Source organism: Antechinus flavipes, chromosome 3 (genome assembly GCF_016432865.1).
Source record: "Antechinus flavipes isolate AdamAnt ecotype Samford, QLD, Australia chromosome 3, AdamAnt_v2, whole genome shotgun sequence".
NCBI classification, from domain to species: domain Eukaryota; kingdom Metazoa; phylum Chordata; class Mammalia; order Dasyuromorphia; family Dasyuridae; genus Antechinus; species Antechinus flavipes.
In genome coordinates, this window is record NC_067400.1 from 241,738,542 (window position 1) to 241,757,931 (window position 19,390).

General features: G+C 32.2%; 1 protein-coding gene across 1 annotated transcript in view; it reads left to right on the plus strand.

The window, feature by feature from the left end:
• Positions 1-18,540, plus strand: part of TMPRSS2 (transmembrane serine protease 2) — a 103,598-nt gene extending 85,058 nt beyond the window's left edge. Inside the window, exons 13-14 of the mRNA XM_051984767.1 lie at positions 4,279-4,431; positions 16,358-18,540. Coding sequence (XP_051840727.1) covers positions 4,279-4,431; positions 16,358-16,369 — 165 coding nt within the window. The 3' untranslated portion in view covers positions 16,370-18,540. The remainder of the gene's footprint in view (positions 1-4,278; positions 4,432-16,357) is intronic.
• Positions 18,541-19,390: the final 850 nt, after the last annotated feature.

The window sequence follows — 19,390 nt, forward strand, 5'->3', positions numbered from 1 at the left end:
CAGTATTATTACTCTCACTTTTAATTTTTAAGATTTCCAATTTGGCATTTAATTGGAGATTTAAAATTTGTTCCTTTTCTAGTTTTTTAAAAAATCGTGTCCTGTAGTAATCAAAAAAGGCTCAAGTAATTCTGGATCATTTAACCATTTTATTAATAATATGATCAGTATTCTATTAATAAAATGATGGTCATTTGGTCCTCTCTGTTAGATCAAAGACAATGATGCCCATGGGCTCACAGTTTATATACCCTTTAAAAAGCAGTTGTTCCTGAAGCATAGCAAGCAATTTTTTTAGGATAACAAAATGGAAGGTGACAAAGAAAGAACCATGGGATTTTACCAGGTAAATGTTCAAAAAATTACCCATGAATATGTTTTGTAAATAAAAAGCTTTAAAAAAGTTAAAAAAAAATGGAAGGTGAGCTACATTAAAATAAAGAGCTGAAAGTGACATGTTACCTTTGGAGAGAAGCTGTCTCTATATCAGACCATGGACAGCTTTGGGCTATCTATATTCAAAGAATGTATACTCCACCAAAGCCTGAGCAGAAAATAACTTGTGCTAGCTTTTGAACAGGAAAGTTAGTCCAGCTTTATTATTATCAATGTCCTCCAAGATACTGAACTTTTAAAATCAGAACTTTGAAGAGGGAGAGAGTTATGAATCTCCCCAAATTATTAGTTATATAATCATTTCTCTCAGATACCAATTCTTTTAATTCTCTTCTGTATGCATTTTGATATAAATTTCCTCTGATCAATGTTTTTGCTGCAGCCATAGGTTTAGATATGCTGTTTCAGTATTGTCATTCTCTTTAATGAAATAATTTAAAAAAATAAAGAACAAATTATAGAAACAATAAAGTTATTTAGTCCCCCATTATTTTTTACTCTGTATTTCTATAGCTCCTTTTAAAATTTTTATTGCATATTTATCTATACAAAATGCATTTAATATGTCTATTTTTTGCATTTTAAAGTTGGTTGAATTTTTTATCGTAATTTTCTTGGATTGTTCACTTCCCCCCTAGTTTTCCCCAACCTCTTTTATTTGATTTCTAAATTTTTAAGCTTATCCAAGAATTCATTTTAGGGTTATGACCATATTTGACATTTTTCTTTGAAGTTAGGAATAGAGGGATTTTAGAGGAGTGAATAGATTAAGGAATAGGAGGCAAAGTAGTGGTTAGAAATAAATTACTTGCATGACAAAGGATGATATAAATAGGGCAGAAAGGGTAAAGAGTGAGGAAAAACAGAAAGAAGGGAAATACAAAACTAGTAAGTATAACTAGATATGAAAGGGATGACCTGAACCAATAAAAGAGAAATGATAGTTTCATTTTGGTTTCATCTCTCTTTCTTTTTCTTTCTTATGGTTTTTTCATCTTGTTCTGCTTTTTCTTTCACAAAATAATTAATATGGAAATATCTAATATGATTGTACATGTATAATCTATATCAGATTGTTTACTGTTTTAGGGAGCAAAGTAGAGAGGGAGAAAAAGCTTGGAACTCAAAATCTTATAAAAATGAATGTTGAAAATTATCTTTATATGGAATTGGAAAAAATGTTTAAGTGGAAAAACAAACAAACAAAAAGAGGAAATCAGAAAGGTAGAAGTGTGGAGTAATTATAACTTGGGGAATGGTCTATAAAAAAACATTTATTAGAAATGAATTATTCATGATTTATCAACGGTCAAAAATATGAACAGATAGCTTTCCATTGAAGACATCAAAACCATATAGAGTCATGAAAAAGTGCTTAAAATCATCATCTATTAGAGAAATATAAATGAAAGAATTTTGATATACCATTTGATATAAGATTGTCTAAATTGACAGATACTCTTTAATTAGAAAATGGTTGAAGGAGTTGTGGTGTATAATTATGATGAAATACTGATGTGCTATGAGTTACAATGAGCTGGTTGATTTTAGAAACCATGAATACGCTTGCATGAAATAATGCAAAATGAAATGAGCAATACCAAGAGAATGTAGCACACAGCAAAAAAAAAAAAAATGTCTTAGAAATAAATGATTAAGTCATCTTGAATGTCATAAATACTCAACTCAACTATAAAGAAGTTTTGAAAGAAGGTGTTATCTAGCTCCAGAGAAAGAACTGTATATTATGGTTGTGTGTGTGTTATTGTTGCCTTCTCTAGGAATGGGTGGGGAAAGAAAGAAAAAAAATAGTGTACTATTGAGAACAAAAGAAAACTTAGAATGAAGCAGAAGAAAACAAGGCAATTAAAAAAACTATCTGGTATTTATTTTATATATTTATATATTTAAAAATAAACAGTCTAAAGTGGAAATTTATGGTTTTATTTCTGTTGTACTATGTATATAGAAATTTTTTTCTTTTTGTATTTAAGTTAAAATGAATAAAAAGTTTGAAATGTAACTGAGAAATTTTTAAGAAAATAAATGAAACTACAGTAGAACACATGCAAAGAATATCAAGTTTGTAACTATTTAGAGGAAGAGATTAGATATAGGGAGACCAAATAGGAATTTTTTCAATAATCTAAGTAGGAATGAGGGTCTGGTTCAGATTATTTAGATGAAATAAAAAGAAGGTGACTGATACCAGAGATATCAATGTAGCAGAATCCTACAGTTTTGGCAGCTGATTGGATGGGGATGGTGATGGTGATGAATGAGTATGAAGAGTGAATAATGATTCCTAATTTATAAAACTAGTTGAATGGATGAATGATGGTACTAGCATGGTTAGAAGTAGGGACATTAGAAAATGGGTAATGGTTTTAAGCAGAAAGTTAGTGAGTTTTATTTTAGAAATGTTGAGTTTTAAAAGAGTTCTTTGAAGCATCTAGATGAAGATTGAATTCAGCTCATAATCAAAAAGGACTTCCATAATCATATTCAGAATAATTTTTTCATTCAGTCTTTGCTTAAAGACTTCCATGAGCATGTGAGTGTGTGTGTCTGTGTGTATTGCAGTGAAGGTCAGAGAAGACCCATCATTTCTCAAGGGTGTCCATTTCCATTTTGGAATGATCTAATTAAAGTTTTTCCTGGTATTAATCCTAAATTTGTCTCTTTGCAATTTCTACCCCTTCCTTCTAAGTTCAAGCAGAGCAAATTTGCATTATAGTTATTATAGACCCCTAAGTTTTCCCACTTCCATCAACTAATCCTCCATCCCCTCTCACTTGAAGCCTTTCTTGTTTTCTTTAGGAATACTTCACTGTCCCTAACAATCTGGAGAGGCAGAAGCAGAATTCTGGAGAGAGATTAGGAGTAAAGTTATTGCTGATTTCAGAAACATCAGCATAGAATAGTCAATTGTAATGTTTAGGCTAGCTTTCTGTCAGAGTCTGACCTAGTCTAAGTCTGACCCAGTCTCAGTCTGACCCAGTCTCCTCCAGCAATCTGCCAGTCTGCCAGTCTCAACCAGTCTCAGACTAAGAGTCTGACTTTGTCCCCAGTGCTCTCCGCCCTTAAATACCCTATTACCATTACATCATTACAGTACACTAAGTATAAGTCAATCTAGAGGGATTATATCATTATATCAAACTAAAGTGATTATATCATTATATCATACTAGATATATGTGAACTATAGAACCATTATCTCATCAATTCTACTGAGTTAACACCTTGTTTCAAGTATACTTCTCCAGAGTTCTGGCCCTGTACAGTAAATGAACTCATTCAAACATTATTAAGAAAGTATGTAGAAAAAGAAGGACTACTATAGAATCCTAGAGGCTATATGGTAGAACATGGATGATGATCCAGCAATAGAAATAAAAAATGATTCATTCTACTGGAACAGAGAAAGGCATAACAGAACAGTGTCATTGAAAATCCCAGGAGGAAGTAAAATCTGGGAGCAAGTGGAGAGCAGTATCAAATGCTATAAAAGTGATGAAGGAGAGCTCATTGCTGACACTGAAGGCAATTTTAGCTAATCAATTTGAGATGAAAGGCAGGAGAAAAAATGAAGGAAATTAACACATACAACTTTTTCTGGAAGTTTGACTGTAGAAGAGAGGAGAGCTATAAGATGGGAGAGAAAGAGGTAGGTAGAAAGTCTTCTAAAGCAAGGATTTCAATTTGAGTTTTTTTTACTCCCAATTTAACATTCTTTGCCTTGTATTATCCTCCCTATTCTAAAACCTTTCCTCCTTCCTTCTTCCTCCCCCCGTTATATTTCATGTATTCATTCATATCAAACATCATTATTTTTTCTTTGGATTTTGTCCTTTTCTATAACTTTTTTGGTTGTTTTTAGGGTGACAGTGGGGGTCCTTTAGTCACTGAGAAAAATTCAGTGTGGTGGTTGGTTGGTGATACAAGCTGGGGATCTGGATGTGCCAAGGCAAACAGACCTGGAGTTTACGGAAACCTGACAGTATTTACAGACTGGATTTACCAACAAATGCAGGTAAAATTTCTGTTTTGTCTTCCATTCATTAAATATATCCTTCCTTCCTCCTTAATTTTTAAAGCTCATACATATGTAATATATATTAACACAGATCTAAACAGAGAATTATTAGCAGTAGGAAATGTATTTGGACACTGAGGTCCTTTCTCAAACTAAACTGCCAACCATTGTAACTCTGCTGAAGAAAGCACAATTCCATTGGACTGGCCACATTGTTAAAATGCCAAAAAAATTATTTTATGAAGAATTCACATAGGGCAAGTGTTGACAAGGTAGTCAGAAAAAATGATACAAAGACAATCTCAAGGTTTCTCTTAAGAATGTTAGAATTGATTGCATGACATAGGACTGACACAGGACCACCCAGCATGGTATGTTGGTTGGAATCCATTTCTCTAGTCTCTGCACAGGTTTTGGAAATTAGGAGATTAACACAGACCCAAATGGCCAATTAGAAAATATATTTGGTATTCTATGTTCTCATCACAGAAGGTGCTGTGCTCTATATCTGAAGCAGAATTGAATTAGCCCAAAGGAAATGTGAAATATGCAAAATTAGGAAAGTTACCCCAAATGTTCATATGAACTATTTGTAACTGATCTGTGGAAGAGCATTCCAAAATCATATTGGTTTGATCAGCCACAGTTGGAAATACTATAATTCGACTCTAACATAGTGCTGTCATTTTGGTTCTCTTCCAAAATGAAGGACAACCCTAACTTACATTAATACAGACCCAAATGGCCAATTAGGAAATGTATTTGGTATTTTTTCCCCTAGTAATAGTGATATTAGTTGGAATCCATTTTTCTAGTCTCTGCACAGGTTTTGGAAATTGGGAGATAAATCAGATTGATTATGTCATCTATAATGTACTTGAAAAGCCTTTTCTCTAAGACCTGTGGGAGAAAAAAACAACCACTACTTCTTGAAACAATTTATTTTGGGTAGCTCAAGTGATTGAGTGATTTTTTTTCTAGTACTGCTTGATCCTAGCTATGTCATTTCAGCTCAAGCAGAAAAAGTCTAATCCTATTTATATATGAAAACCCTTCAACTACTTGAAGACAGATATGATCTGACCTGGGTGAAGTACAGCATGACTACCATTTCCTTTTTTGCACACTGTTCTTGTCTGTGCAATCTGGGATTGCATGAGGTTTTTTTGGATGCAAATGATTCCTACTGATCTTGAAGTTCACTAAAAATTGTAACAGCACTTTTAAAAAAAAGTTTTTTTTCCCTCAAAAAGCACATTTCATTTGACAAAAGTCAATTCTGTATTTCTTCTCAGAGTACTTTCTTTGGTAACAAAAAACAGTCCATGAAACAGATCTAGTAGTCACATCTGATATAACATTATTCCCTCTTCTTTATCAAAAAAAGGGAGATATGCTTCTTTATCAGTTCTTCAAGACCAAGATTATAGTTACAGATATTCAGAATTTGGTTTCCTTTTATTAATTTTTCTCTCCCATTTTCATTATTTTGTTTATCAAGTATTGTGACAAAGAACACAACTTGTCCTCTTAGAATATAGAAACATCAATAAACATAGTCACAGGTAGATTGTTTAAGAAAGAAATATCTTTGAACAGAACTTGAAAAGGTCTTATGCCTGCTGAAAAGTTATCTGCATTTTAGGCTCGATATAGAATATTATCTTTGTTTAGCACACAATAGGACTATGTCTTGAATTAAGACGATCTAAATTCAAATCCAACTCTCAGACACTTATTAACTGCCTGATTCAGGGCAAGTCTCTTAATCTTTATTTGATTTAGTTTCCTTATCTGTAAAATGGAATTAATCACAGGACCTACCTCCCATGTTTGTTAGAGAATCAAATGAAATAATTTAAGTGCTTAGCACAATGACCCTCATAATAATTGCTATAGAAATTCTAGCACTCAATTTTTGTTATCTTTATTATCTTCATTATTATTATACTTCCCCATGCCAAAAGAGATAGATGGTTGTTGTCTTTTTGCCTTTACATTATTATTATCCCATTTTTCTGTTATAAAGTTCCTGTTACAGAGTTTCTGTTACACAGTGAAGTTCCATTACATTTTCTTACTATAACTTATTTAGCTATTCCCATTCTTTGCTTTTACAAACAATGCTTCTGTGAATATTTTGGTACCTTTTAGACCTTTCCTCAGACCTCTTTTCCTCAGATATTTTATGTTACATTTCTTTTGTCGAGCTCTTCTTGCACATGTCTTGTTCTAATGAATTAGATGTTCTCATCTCAGTTGTAAGACCCTATATCCATCAAAATAAATTATTTAAATGGGCATATATTTTATGGTGACTTAGAAAAAGTTTTAAATCTGAGAAATTTGGAATCGTGGAGTAAATAACCTCAATAATAAAAATGGAAATATTTGTAATAGAAACTGTAATTTCTTTTACACTTTAAAGTTTATAGCCCACAAAACAATCCTGTGAGGTAAGTATTTCAGATATTATCCTCATTTTTCAGATGTAGAAACCGCCATATTTGTTCTTGGTCATATAGCTTCTAAATAGAACCCAGGTCTCCTATTTCAAGTATTTTTCAAGTCACTGTATTTTAAATTTATTGAGTAATTATGAAAATTAACCCAGTTGATAAATTATTGATGACATATCCCTCATGAGAGAATACTGAAAGTGGGAGTTTACTTTTGTGATAAACATGACAAATATCTAGCTGTGGCATTCAAGTGATTGAATTCTAAGTCATATTTACAATTTAGTTAGGATTCCACATTTTGAACTTGAATAAATGAGGCAGTAAACATTAAAATAAGCTTTCCACAGCTATTTTCCCAAATGAAAAAATTTCCATTAAAGAAATATTTATATGAAAGTAGTTTTCAGCATCTCTCCTATTTTTATACATCCCAAAGTTTGTCTGGGATTTTATAGTAGAATATCAGGATGGAAGGATAAAATATTGGAATTTTTAAAATATAGTACCATTATACCTTTTAGGCTATTTTTAAGCTTAATTCATATAATATTATTAAAATTAAAATTTAGTACCAGTTCTAAAATAGTGGAAACCAACTTGGAGTACTTTATTTTAGTGAAAAGCTGAAAAAATTCATTTGCTTTATTCTTATTTATATAATATAATTCAAGAAAAGATAGAAGACTGGGGAAAAAAAAAAAAACATTGAATAGTATTAAACCAGAAAAGGAAATTTAACTTTCCTTTCTCACAGAGTAAGGAGAAAATCTTAAATCATTCTTCTTGCTTAGCAAATGAAATCATCGCTGTTATTCCCTCTACTATTCTGAAAGGTGATTTTGATCCCTCCTACCTTGCTCCTCCCCAAGACAGCAAGAAATCTGATATAGATTATACATGTGAAATTATGCTAAACATATTTCCCTATAAGTGATGTTGTGAAAGGAGAACCAACAAAAGAGAAAAACCAAAAGAAAGAAAAACCATTTAGTGAAAACAGTATCCTTCAAACTGCATTTAGACTCCACAGTTCTTTCTCTGAATGTAGATAACATTTTCCATGATAAATCTTTTGGAATTGTCTTGGATCATTGTATTGCTGAAAAAAGCTAAATATATCATAGTTGCTTTTTGCATAATGTTGATGTTACTATTTACAACATTCTCCTGATTCTGCTCAGTATTAGCAGTTCATATAAATCTTTCCATTTTTACCCCTGAAATAATCCTGCTCATCATTTCTTATAGCATATACCACAATTTCTTCAACCATTCCCCAGTTGATGAATATCCCCTCAGTTTCCACTTCTTTTCACCAGAAATAGAAGCACTATGATTATATTTGTACATGTGAATCATTTTGAAACCCCATTTTATTATCTCTTTGTGATCCAGACCTAGTAATGGTATTACTGGCTTAAGGAGGTATGCATGTTTTGTAGCCCTTTGGGTATAGTTCCAAATTGCTCTCCAAAATGGTTGGATCAGTTCACAACTCCATCAAAGTGTTTCAGTTTTCATACATTTTCTTCAACATTTATCATTTTCTTTTTTATCATATTAGCCAGTTTGATAGTTTTAGGTGGTATCTCAGAGTTCTTTTAATTTGCATTCTTCTTATCAATACTGATTTAGAACATTTTTTCATGGTTCATTATTTTATAGTTTATTCTGATTCTCACTGAAGATGCAAATATAATTATGATCTCATAACTTAATATCAATTCTACTTTAGATTTAGATATATCATGGTAATAAAGCAATGTGAACTCAAAACTAGAAGAATATTATTTAACTTTTTAAGTTTTAGTGTATAAGTGTTGAAGTCCAGCTCCAGTAGTGAATTTAAGGGTATGAAATGCAGGGACCAGACAGAAAAAAGTTCAATATGAACTCTTTAAATTTTATTGCTCAGATATGTATACACATACCTCCAATGCTTATAGACTTGATACAAAATCTCACAAACACTGTCTACTGAGATGTAAATGACTATGCCCAGATCTTGGTTACTTAGAGATGTAAATAGTTGAGATACACACAAGAGTAAACTTATCATAACAATGTCTTCAAATACCTTTCCCCCAAATGTCTTTAGTCTTCATTGTGGGCTGCTTTTCCTGTCCTAAGATCAAAGGTAAGCCTTTGATCCATTGTGTAATAGTTTTTGCATTTTGCTTCAGTGTCTAGGTTCCTAATCATCAATATGTATTTCTTTGCTATTCAATAAGAAAAGGGAGGTTGGTGAGCCAACTTACTGTAAGATTCAAGATCTGGAATGGATTCTTACCTCCTCGTAAGAATATATAAGAATTTTGTTAGGGTAGGTTATCCTAAGGTGTTTCCACTAATAAATGCAAAGGGCCATAACTCTCCTTTGAACATCTCTTTGATCATTTGAATTGTTTGTTCCTAGAAGAAATAAATCTGTTTGCATATGTCCTCTATGGTCTTGAAGCCATCAAAAGTTTTCTAGTTTAAGATTATATCTTTCATTTGTTAATAGAGATAGTAGAGTACTTTCTTCTGAAAAATATTGCTTTCATACTACATTTTCCCAAAGTGTTCACATTTTACTTATTCAGGTAAAGTCAGATGAAGGAAGAGGATAAGATATGGTTATATGAAACCTACATCAGACTGTTTACAGTTGCCTAGAGAAAAGTTTCTTTGCACTTGTGAAGGCTATGTTAGAAAAAGTAAGAAATACTAAGATGATTCCTTAATATAACTTTTTAAAATCAGTTGCAGTTCTTCCAAACAATTGGCAGGAAAATAGTTGATGATGTGATTTTTCTTTTTTCCTTTAAATTACAACTTATTTGTAATTTTAAAACTTAATTATTTGTTTTAATACACATTGCTTTATGAATCATATTTGGAAAGAAGAAAAAAACAAAAAACATAACATGTGTTGATTTACATTCATTCTCCACAGTTCTTTTTTCTGGATGCAGATGACATTTTCTAAACAAAGTCTGTTAGGATTGCCTTGGATCACCGAGAACCAAGTCTTTCATAATGAATCATCACACATTCTCGTTGTTATTGTGTACAATGTATTCCTGGTTCTGTTTGTTTTGCTCAGCACCAGTTCATGTAAATCTGTCCAGGCCTTTCTAAAATCAACTTCTTCATCACTTTTTATACAACAATAATATTCCATTATCTTCATATACCACAACCTATTCAGCCATTCTCCAATTGATGTGTGTGTACTCATTTTCCAGTTCTTTGCTGCCACAAAAAGAACTCTTACAACCATGTTTGCACATGTGTATCCTTTCCCCTCCTTTATAATTTCCTTGGGATACAGATTCTGTAGGGGCACTGCTGGATCAAAGAGTATGCACAGTTTGATAGCCCTTTGGGCATTGTTCCAGTTGCTTTCCTCAATGGCTGGACCATTGGGAAACACTGGTTGTTTGTACTTCTGTTTTAATCTTGTTTCTGTTGGTTTTCTTTGTGCAAAATGTTTCTGATTTAATGTAATTTGATCATAAATTCCTCCCGTCTCCAAAGATCTGATAGGGAAATTATCCCTTGCTCTCCTAATTTGCTTATGGCATCTACCCTTTATGCTCAAATCATGTATCCATTTTGATAGGGGGTGTGAGATGTAGGTCTATGCCAAGTTTCAGATATTTTTCAATTTCCCCTGCAATTTTTATCAAATAATGAGTTCTTATTCAAGTTATAACTTAATAATTTGCTATTTTTTGTTGCTCTTTTTGGGTACTGAAGGCACTCTGGTTAGTATCTAACCTCCAGAAAAAAATGTTTTTGTTGTTGGGTTATTCAGTAATGTCCAATTCTTCAAAAGTTCAACAGCTTGGATGTTATTTCAGCATATCATAGGAAAAGAAATTTGAACTAAGAGAAGATGCTATATGAATGAAATGAAGATCTATGATAGATGGAGTTTATGGACATCCCTGACTGTCCCATAGGCAGGAGTGTGCTAAAGATGGCTCTAACTGGCAACTTTACATTTTCAATGTAAACATTTACTCCTTAAAATTTGGCAGACACTACAAAATTAGGGATTTTTGATTATCTCCACTTAAGAAAATAATGGAGAAATTGTTTATACAGATTAAACTTAAATTTTTTTTCAGAGATTTAGTAATTAGGAATTTACTAGCATAGCCCTCCTTAAGCATTTAAAATTAAATATAGTTAAAACAAAACCTCCCCGAAATCTGCCTCTTTTGTAAATTATCTGACTGATGTGAAGGACACTATTATTCTTTTAAATATATGTGTGTGTATGTATATAATAATAATAATAAATATATATATTTCCCCCAATTACATGTTAAAAACAAATTTTTAACATTTTAAAAAAGTGAGTTCCAAATTCTATTCCTTTTCCCTATTTCCTCCCACCCTCTGTCGCTTGTCCCCTCCATAAGAAGATATGTTATACATGTGCAATTATGTAAAACATTTCAATGTTAGTCAATATGTACAAAAATATTCAAAAGAGAAAGTGAAAAGTAGCATACTTCAATCTATTCAAACAGTATCCGTTCTTTCTCTGGAGGTGTTTAGTATGCTTTATCATTATTCCTTTGAGATTGTTTTACATCATTATCTTGCTTAGAATAGCTAAGTCATTCACAATTCATCATAGAATATTGCTGTTGATATATATATATATATATATATATATATATATATATACACACACACACACACACACACACACACACACACACACACACTGTTCTTCTGGTTCTGTTTCCTTTACTATGCATCACTTCATGTAAATCTTACCAGATTTTTCTGAAATCACACGGTTTATCATTTCTCATAGCTAAATATTATTCCATCATAATTATATACTACGGCTTGTTTAGCCATCTCCCATTTAGCACCCCTTTGTTTTCCAATTCTTAGCCTTCACAAAAAGAGCTATTATTAATATTTTTGTACATAGGTCTTTCTCCCTTTTTTTTTTCTCTATCTTTGGGATATAGACCTATCGATGATATTACTAAATCAAAGAGTCTTTACAGTGTTAAAGCCCTAATGTTCTCCAGAATGGTTGAGTTAGTTCACAGCACAGTGTATTAGTGTCCCAGTTTTCCCATATCTCCTCCGAGAACCATCATTTTTTTGGTCATATTAGCCAATCTGATAGGTGAGGACACTATTATTCTAACAATCTAGCCTAACATTTCATAATCTGAGAGTCACTCTTCACTCATAAATCTCCCTTAACTCTGAAATCTAATCAGTTGTTGATCATACCTTAATGATATCTCTGTTATTTCTTCATATGCTACCACAGCCTCTTTCCTTTTTAAACTCTTTTTATCTCTTCTCTAGGCCAGGGGCCTGCAAAACTCTTGGGGGTTGGAAGCTATGGGTGTCAAATCTGCCTGCCACCTGTTTTTGTTTTTTTTTTAAACAGCCCATGAACCAGGAATGGTTTGATGTAGTTTAAAATAAATAGCATTTTGAAATGTCTTTTTTGAATTGTATTTACATAAATTGTATTTAAAAATTAAAAAAAAATCTTTTCTTGGTTCACAAATCATAAAAATTTAGATATTGGGTTAGATTTGGCCTTAAAACTGTAGTTTGCTGATCCCCATTCTCAACTGTTATAATAGTTTTCTAATTTATCTATGCTGTTTCTCCTTTCTCTAGTCAAATTGTCAAACTGATTTTCATGAAACAGATCTTACTATATGATTACCCTATTTAGAAATGTTTAGGGGCTACCTGTTATTTCTAGGATACATACAAAATCCTTATACTGGAATGCAAAGTCCTTTACAATATGCCTTCTATATTTCTTTTTCTTATTTTATGTTATTTGCCTCCATTGACTATTTGGTCAAGTCAAATATTTCTCCTGATTTTTCTTGATTTGTAACTTTTTTTATCTTCTACCTTTACACTGGTGGCCCTTCTTCCCCTCCCTATATTTGGTATGCACTTTCTCATTCCTACCCCTAACTTCTTTCAAAATACAATTCCTTTATCATCTCCCGGAACCCTTTTTTGAAACAACTCTAGGTAATGTTTTGTCCATCTTGATATTAAATTATATTATTTTAAAATATATTTTGATTTTATTTTCTGCATAGGAGTTATATTCCCTTAGCAGAATAGATATTCCTCAAGGATTAGGTTTCATTTTGTTTTTGACTTATCCCAAGTGTTTTGCACCTAGACACAGTCTCCTTGATATTCTCTTTGCTCTAGGTTTTCAGGACACCATTCTCTCCAGGTTTCCCTCCTCCTTATTTGATCATTCCTTTGTTTTCTTTACTCTAGCAAAAAAAAACAAAAAAAAAACAAAAAAAACAATCTTCTTCCAGATTATGCCCTGTAACTGAGGGTGCCCTCTAAAGTTCCATCTTGGGCTTCCTCTTCTCTTTCTATCTTATTTCACTTGATTTCATCAACTCCCATCAATTTAATTACCATCTCTATGTAGAAGATTCTCAAGTGGACCTTTCCTGCCCTATCCTCTATGCAGACCTCCAATCATATTTTCATCTGCCTAGTTATCCAGAATTGGATATGCTGAAGATATCTTAAACTTAATCTGTCCAAAATAGAACTCATTATCTTTCTTCCTTAAATTTTCTTCCCCTCTTCCAATATCTACCATTTTCCTGATTTCTGTAGAAATCTTCTCCCCTTCTTTCCCCTCTTCTCCCCGTCATCCTTCTCCCCTTCCTCTTCCCCTTCCTCTTCTTCTTTTTTCTTTTCTTTTCTTTTCTTTTTTTTTTTTTTTTTTTTTTTTGCTGGGGCAATTGGGGTTAAGTGACTTGCCCAGGGTCACACACAGCCAGGAAGTGTTAAGTGTCTGAAATCAGATTTGAACTCACATCCTCCTGACTTCAGGGCTGGTGCTCTATCCACTGCGCCACCCTAGCTGCCCTACAATTATGTTTCTTTATGGCAATTTTTTATTATTCAAATTTCATTTATTTTAAAAAGTGAAATAATTAGTAATAGACAATGAAATGTAAAGAGAGGGTCATTTGGATTAGATTATGTCTCAAATCCCTCCTAGTTCTAGAAAATATACTTTTAAAGTTTTGAATAAATTTGAGAAAGAGAAAGAAGTGTTGGTAAAAGTTACAAAGTAAAAACAACTAAGATGAAAAGATGGTCATGTGACATAGCTGAAGTGCTCAACTGGTAATCATTAGATGTCTAGTGAAATTGAACACTGCCTGTAACTTAGGTGAATCTTGTGGTAAATCAATTCATGAAATAACTTGTGACAAAAAACAACAAAATTAACCACTTGATAATCTTTTTGTAAAAGCTGCCCTGATTGCTAGGCTATTATTGAAATTTTGTAAGTCAAAATCCATAGTCATTACGCAGGCTTATATGTCTATGCCATTATCTTTCATTTATTCCAGAGTAGCACTGAATATGACTGGTAAATGATAATTTTGATGATGATAGTGATGTAGAATATGATGAAAATCATGGTGATGGTGAATGAGGTTGGCCAAAGTGCCATCTAGTAGGATGAGAAAAGCCAATAACATTCAGCTAACTATGTTCTTGGTGCCAGTTGGGATCCTTCTATGGGTTTTGGTATAATCTGGCATACTTCATACTTTGCCTTCCTTAACTTCAGGCCTATTTGAAATCAACTCACTTTAGGCAGAATCTTAGTATATTTGACTACTTTCTGGTTCTAAGGATAGGAGAAGTTTCTGGTCAAGGGCTTGTAATTACTGCTTATCAGTGGTTAATTATACCATATTGCTAGATTCTTTGAACTTCAAATTCATTGGGACCCAAGTGTCCATTTCAACAAGTAAAGGATCCCTAAAATTATTACTGAAAAGATTATCTTTTTCCATTTTCAACTGTGGATATTTTGATCTAACAGAAAACCAAGAAATTTTGCCAGACTTGGATTGGTGGAGAATAAAATAAACTATAATGAATGTTCCATTGATTTTTTTCAGGGATTTCAATGATTCATTCTAATTGTTTTTATGTGGTAGTTAAAGAGTCATCCTAAAAGTAATAAAATATTAAGATCAGATCATACCTCTGACACATTAATTGGGTGAATTTCTTTCTCTTTTTCCTCTAAATTGTTGCAATTATTGATTTCATCAGCTCAATTATCCATTTTGCTAAGATGATTCTGGGTAGCTAGGTGATAAGATAGAGTGCTGTTCCTAGAGTCAAGAAAATCTGAGTTCAAATCTGGTTTCAGACACTTACTAGCTGTGTGACCCTGCACAATTTAATTCAGCTTCTTCATCTGAAAAATTGGATTAATCAAAGTACCTACAATATTCCAGGGTTAGTTTGAGAATCAAATAAGATTAAAAAAAAATATATATATATATATGCTTATATAGTATCTTGCACATAGTAAGCAATTAGGGATAATGATGATGAAGATAATGACAAAGATTTTTCTCAGATCTATTTATCCAGCCCTAACCTCTCACAAAACTGCTAGACTCAGAACTTTAACAGCTTATATTTTAAGCTCATGTCTTAAACAAAATTCCTGACATTTCCCACTAATTCTCTTTTTATAATTTATAAGAAGTCAATCACAATCAGTTTAGCAAGGTGAAATCATCCTCGATTCTTTATTTTCTCACTTCCCACTCCCCCAAAACCTATTTATTCTCTTTTCATAAAATCCTGGTATCAGTCCTCATCACCATGTCTGGAGTTCACTTTTAGTAGTTCCCTTTGCCTTAAAGTCTTTTCCTCTTCTTGTATATTCTTAATTTAGCTATCAAATTGATTTTCCTAAACATAGGTCGTCCTCTCTCATCCCATTCAATAAATTTCAATAGCTTCCCAAATCAAATGTAAAGTCTTTTGGTGGTTAAGGGAATTCATAACCTGTGCTCTTACACCTTTTTTCCCCTTAGCCCCACTCATACAGTCTATACTTCAGTGACACTGTTTTTTTTTTTTCCTATTCTTCATATAAGCCATGCTGAATATGGCTGTCATTCATGCCTAGAATTCTCTTCCTTCTCATCTCTACTTTCTGATCTTCCTGACTTCAATTCTGTCTTCTCCAAGAAGGCTTCCCTAATTATCCTTAATGCTAACACCTCCTCCTAGTTGGTTATTGCCTATTTAACTTGTACATTATCTGCTTTGTAAATATTTGTATACATGTTGTCTCTTTCATTAGACTCTTGAGTTCTTTGAGAGGTAGGATTTTGTTTTGCTTTTCTTTCTAGCTTCAGTACTTAGCATAATGCTTTGAATAGTATTAGCTTAATAAATGTTTATTAATTTTATTTGATGGCTCTTTATTGGCAGAAGGAGGTTCTTCATTGGAAAGTCACTGAATCACTTGAAATCATAGTTCTGGATCACTTTCCCCAGCTAACAAAAAGTTTCAATTATCAAAGCCAAGCAAAATATATATTGATTTTTTTTTTTAAATTTTGTACTGATGTTTTCTCTTTTTCTGTTTCTTACAGGCAAACAGGTGATCTGTATGTCTTCCATCTTTAAAATGATCAAGCTAACCAAGGAGTGGATTTTCTGTACATTATGTATAATTAGAGTTATGCACAGGTTCTTTGTTTTTTATTAAATAGTTAATTCAGTTGTCCTTTTTATTCTTCACAGTTCTGTGCTGGCTACAGTCATTTTTTTTTTTTTTCTGATTTCTCACTCTAAACATAATGTACCTGAACTTTAAGTGTTACTTATGTGTCTGAAATGAATGCCAAATATTTCTTGGAGTGTGGAGACTTGTGAATCAAACCAGAATGGTTCATTAGCATATGACTTATGTTCATAATTGATAAACTCACTGATTGCACAATAATGTTCTCTAATAATTAAGATTTTATATGACACAACAACAGTTACTGTTTAACTAAAGATATTGATTAGAACTACTTGGCTGCTAATTGACTTGAAATTGAACATGATTCAGGGGAAGCAGATAAGCCTTCTCCAGTGAGAATGTGAGAGTACCCCAGCAGTACATTCATATGAAAGCCTGATAACTTTCTCAGAGGTATTTGTTAATTTGCATTTTTCTTTTTTTTAGTAGCATTGTACAGTGGCTAGAAGTGAATGATTAACTTAATTGAGACACCTGGGGGAAAATCAGGGATGTTTTATTTTAATTATAGTGTTTTTGTTTTGTTTTCCATGTATACCTCTCTGTTAATATGATTTTACTTTTGAAGCTTTAAACTATTACATCACTATTTGGCTTTTTGGAAATACTATGTTGATGAAATTTGACGACTGAATATCTGAAATACTTTAGATTTGATTGATTTATGTTGGTAGAATATGTGACATCAATATCTTCTGGGGTTTTCCAAATAAATGGTACTGCTTTTAAGATGACAAAAAAAAAATATTGGAGGGACTGAGGAGAGAAGTCATACTAAAACAATATTGATAGAGTTGTGAATCTTTACAGGTATTTTTTTTAAAGTAATTTAGAATTAAATTCCCCAAATCTTTAAAGTATACATATTGTTTTTCCAGCAATAACACTACTAGGTAGGCTTATACACCAAAGAAGGAAGGGATCTGTAGTGCAAAGGAGTTTATCACAGCATTTTTTGTTTTAAGAAAGAGCTGAAAACTAGAGGTAACTATCAGATGATTAATGACTAAACAAACTATGATTTAAAAAATCATGTATCAGAATATTATAAGTTATGAAACTGATTCAGAGAAAAAGGGGAGATTCGGATGAGCAGAATCAGTAGAATGATTTATACAAAGACTAAAAATTAGGATGAAAAACTAGTTTGAAAGATTGATCAATGCAGTGATCAGCCATGATCTCAGAAGATTGATGATGGAACTTGCTTTCATACATTTGATGAGCTATGGTGAAGATTAGACATATGTTTTTAGAAATGACCATAATGTTTTTCTAGACCATGTTATTGGATAAAAGGAAATTTTTTTTTTTTTAAACTGAGATGGGCAACATGGATGAAGTATTTTTAAAAGTAGAAGTTCTCAGAGAAACATAAGTAAGCAGGACAACTTTGGTACTAACATGGTGAATGTATTTTATATGTGAAAAACAAGTTGTTTTAATGGAGATTCATGGTTTCATGTATAACCCACTTCTCCCCTCCCCACCCCCCCCACCTCCTTCTTTGTATATGGAATCCTCATTTCCTGGTGTTTGCCAAGTTCAAAATAACAAAATTTATATTTTAAATGGTGCTGAATTTGTGAAAGAGGAAATTTAATTGTTTTAAACCAAATGTATACAATTAAAATACTTGTATATAAATTTCACCTTTTTTTTGTTCATCTCCTTCCTGAATGCCCTGATTCCAAGGCTTCTGAATGATTTTGACTCTGTTGTACAACATGGAATCAAGTTATGAATATTATATTTGTTTCATGTTAAAATTTACTCTTTTTTTTGTAATTATTTTCAACAAATACTCTTTGGAAATTTCCAAACAGCGTCTGGTACCACAAGATATCAGCCAATTGAGCCCAATTTCTAAAGGACAGATATCTGTAATAATTTTTTTTTTCCTGAGGCTTATTTTTATTTATATGTAACTGATAATTGTGTGTTGCATTTTATATTATTTTAAACAGCTGTAAAGTTAAGACATATTTGCATATGTCTTGCAAATAAATTCTGCTTTTCCCTCCTAAATATCTATGTAGTCTTCATGTGGTAATTAATATGCTTTTTGGTATTTACTACCTTTCTTAAATGTACATTCTGTGATTAAATCAGGAAAAGAAGAGAGGTGTAGATGCAACCATTCATCTAGAGTCTAGGCCAAGGTTACTTTCCCCCCCAACTGTGTTAAAATTATCATGGAGAAACCTCCAATGTGATGATGGCAAAAGTTGTTTTTTTTTTTTTAATAACCTTTATCAGGTATCGAGTAAAGAATTTTAAAAGTACAATTACTAACTTATTCAGTAAATTAAAAAAAAAACCATGAATCAACAAAAATTTAGTTTTTTTCATAATCCCAAATTTTAGGAAAGTAGGAGGAGCAACTGTATCCAAATACTAGAATTGCACCCAGGCTTATGACCTTTGACCAATATCTTCTGCCCACCAAAGGGACCATTTTCTGCCCTCCATCCCTTCATAAGTCTGTCCCGGCTATCCCCAAGAAGAGAAACACTTAGCCTAAATGACTTTTCATTGGAATCTTATCCTTACAAACATAATATCAATAAAGTTATATAATCAAACAATATAAGGCTTATAATTATCACAAGGATCTAAAACAACCCACACACATCATCAGCATTTCTGTATAAAAAAAGCAGGAAGACATAGAAAGACAAATTTCATTTAAAACAACTATAGAATGCATAACATACTTGGGAGCATGCCTACCAACATATATACAAAATCAATATAAATATATGTATTTGTAGGAATAAACAAATATAGAAATACTGTTTTCTGTATAAAAAAAGCAGGAAGACATAGAAAGACAAATTTCATTTAAAACAACTATAGAATGCATAACATACTTGGG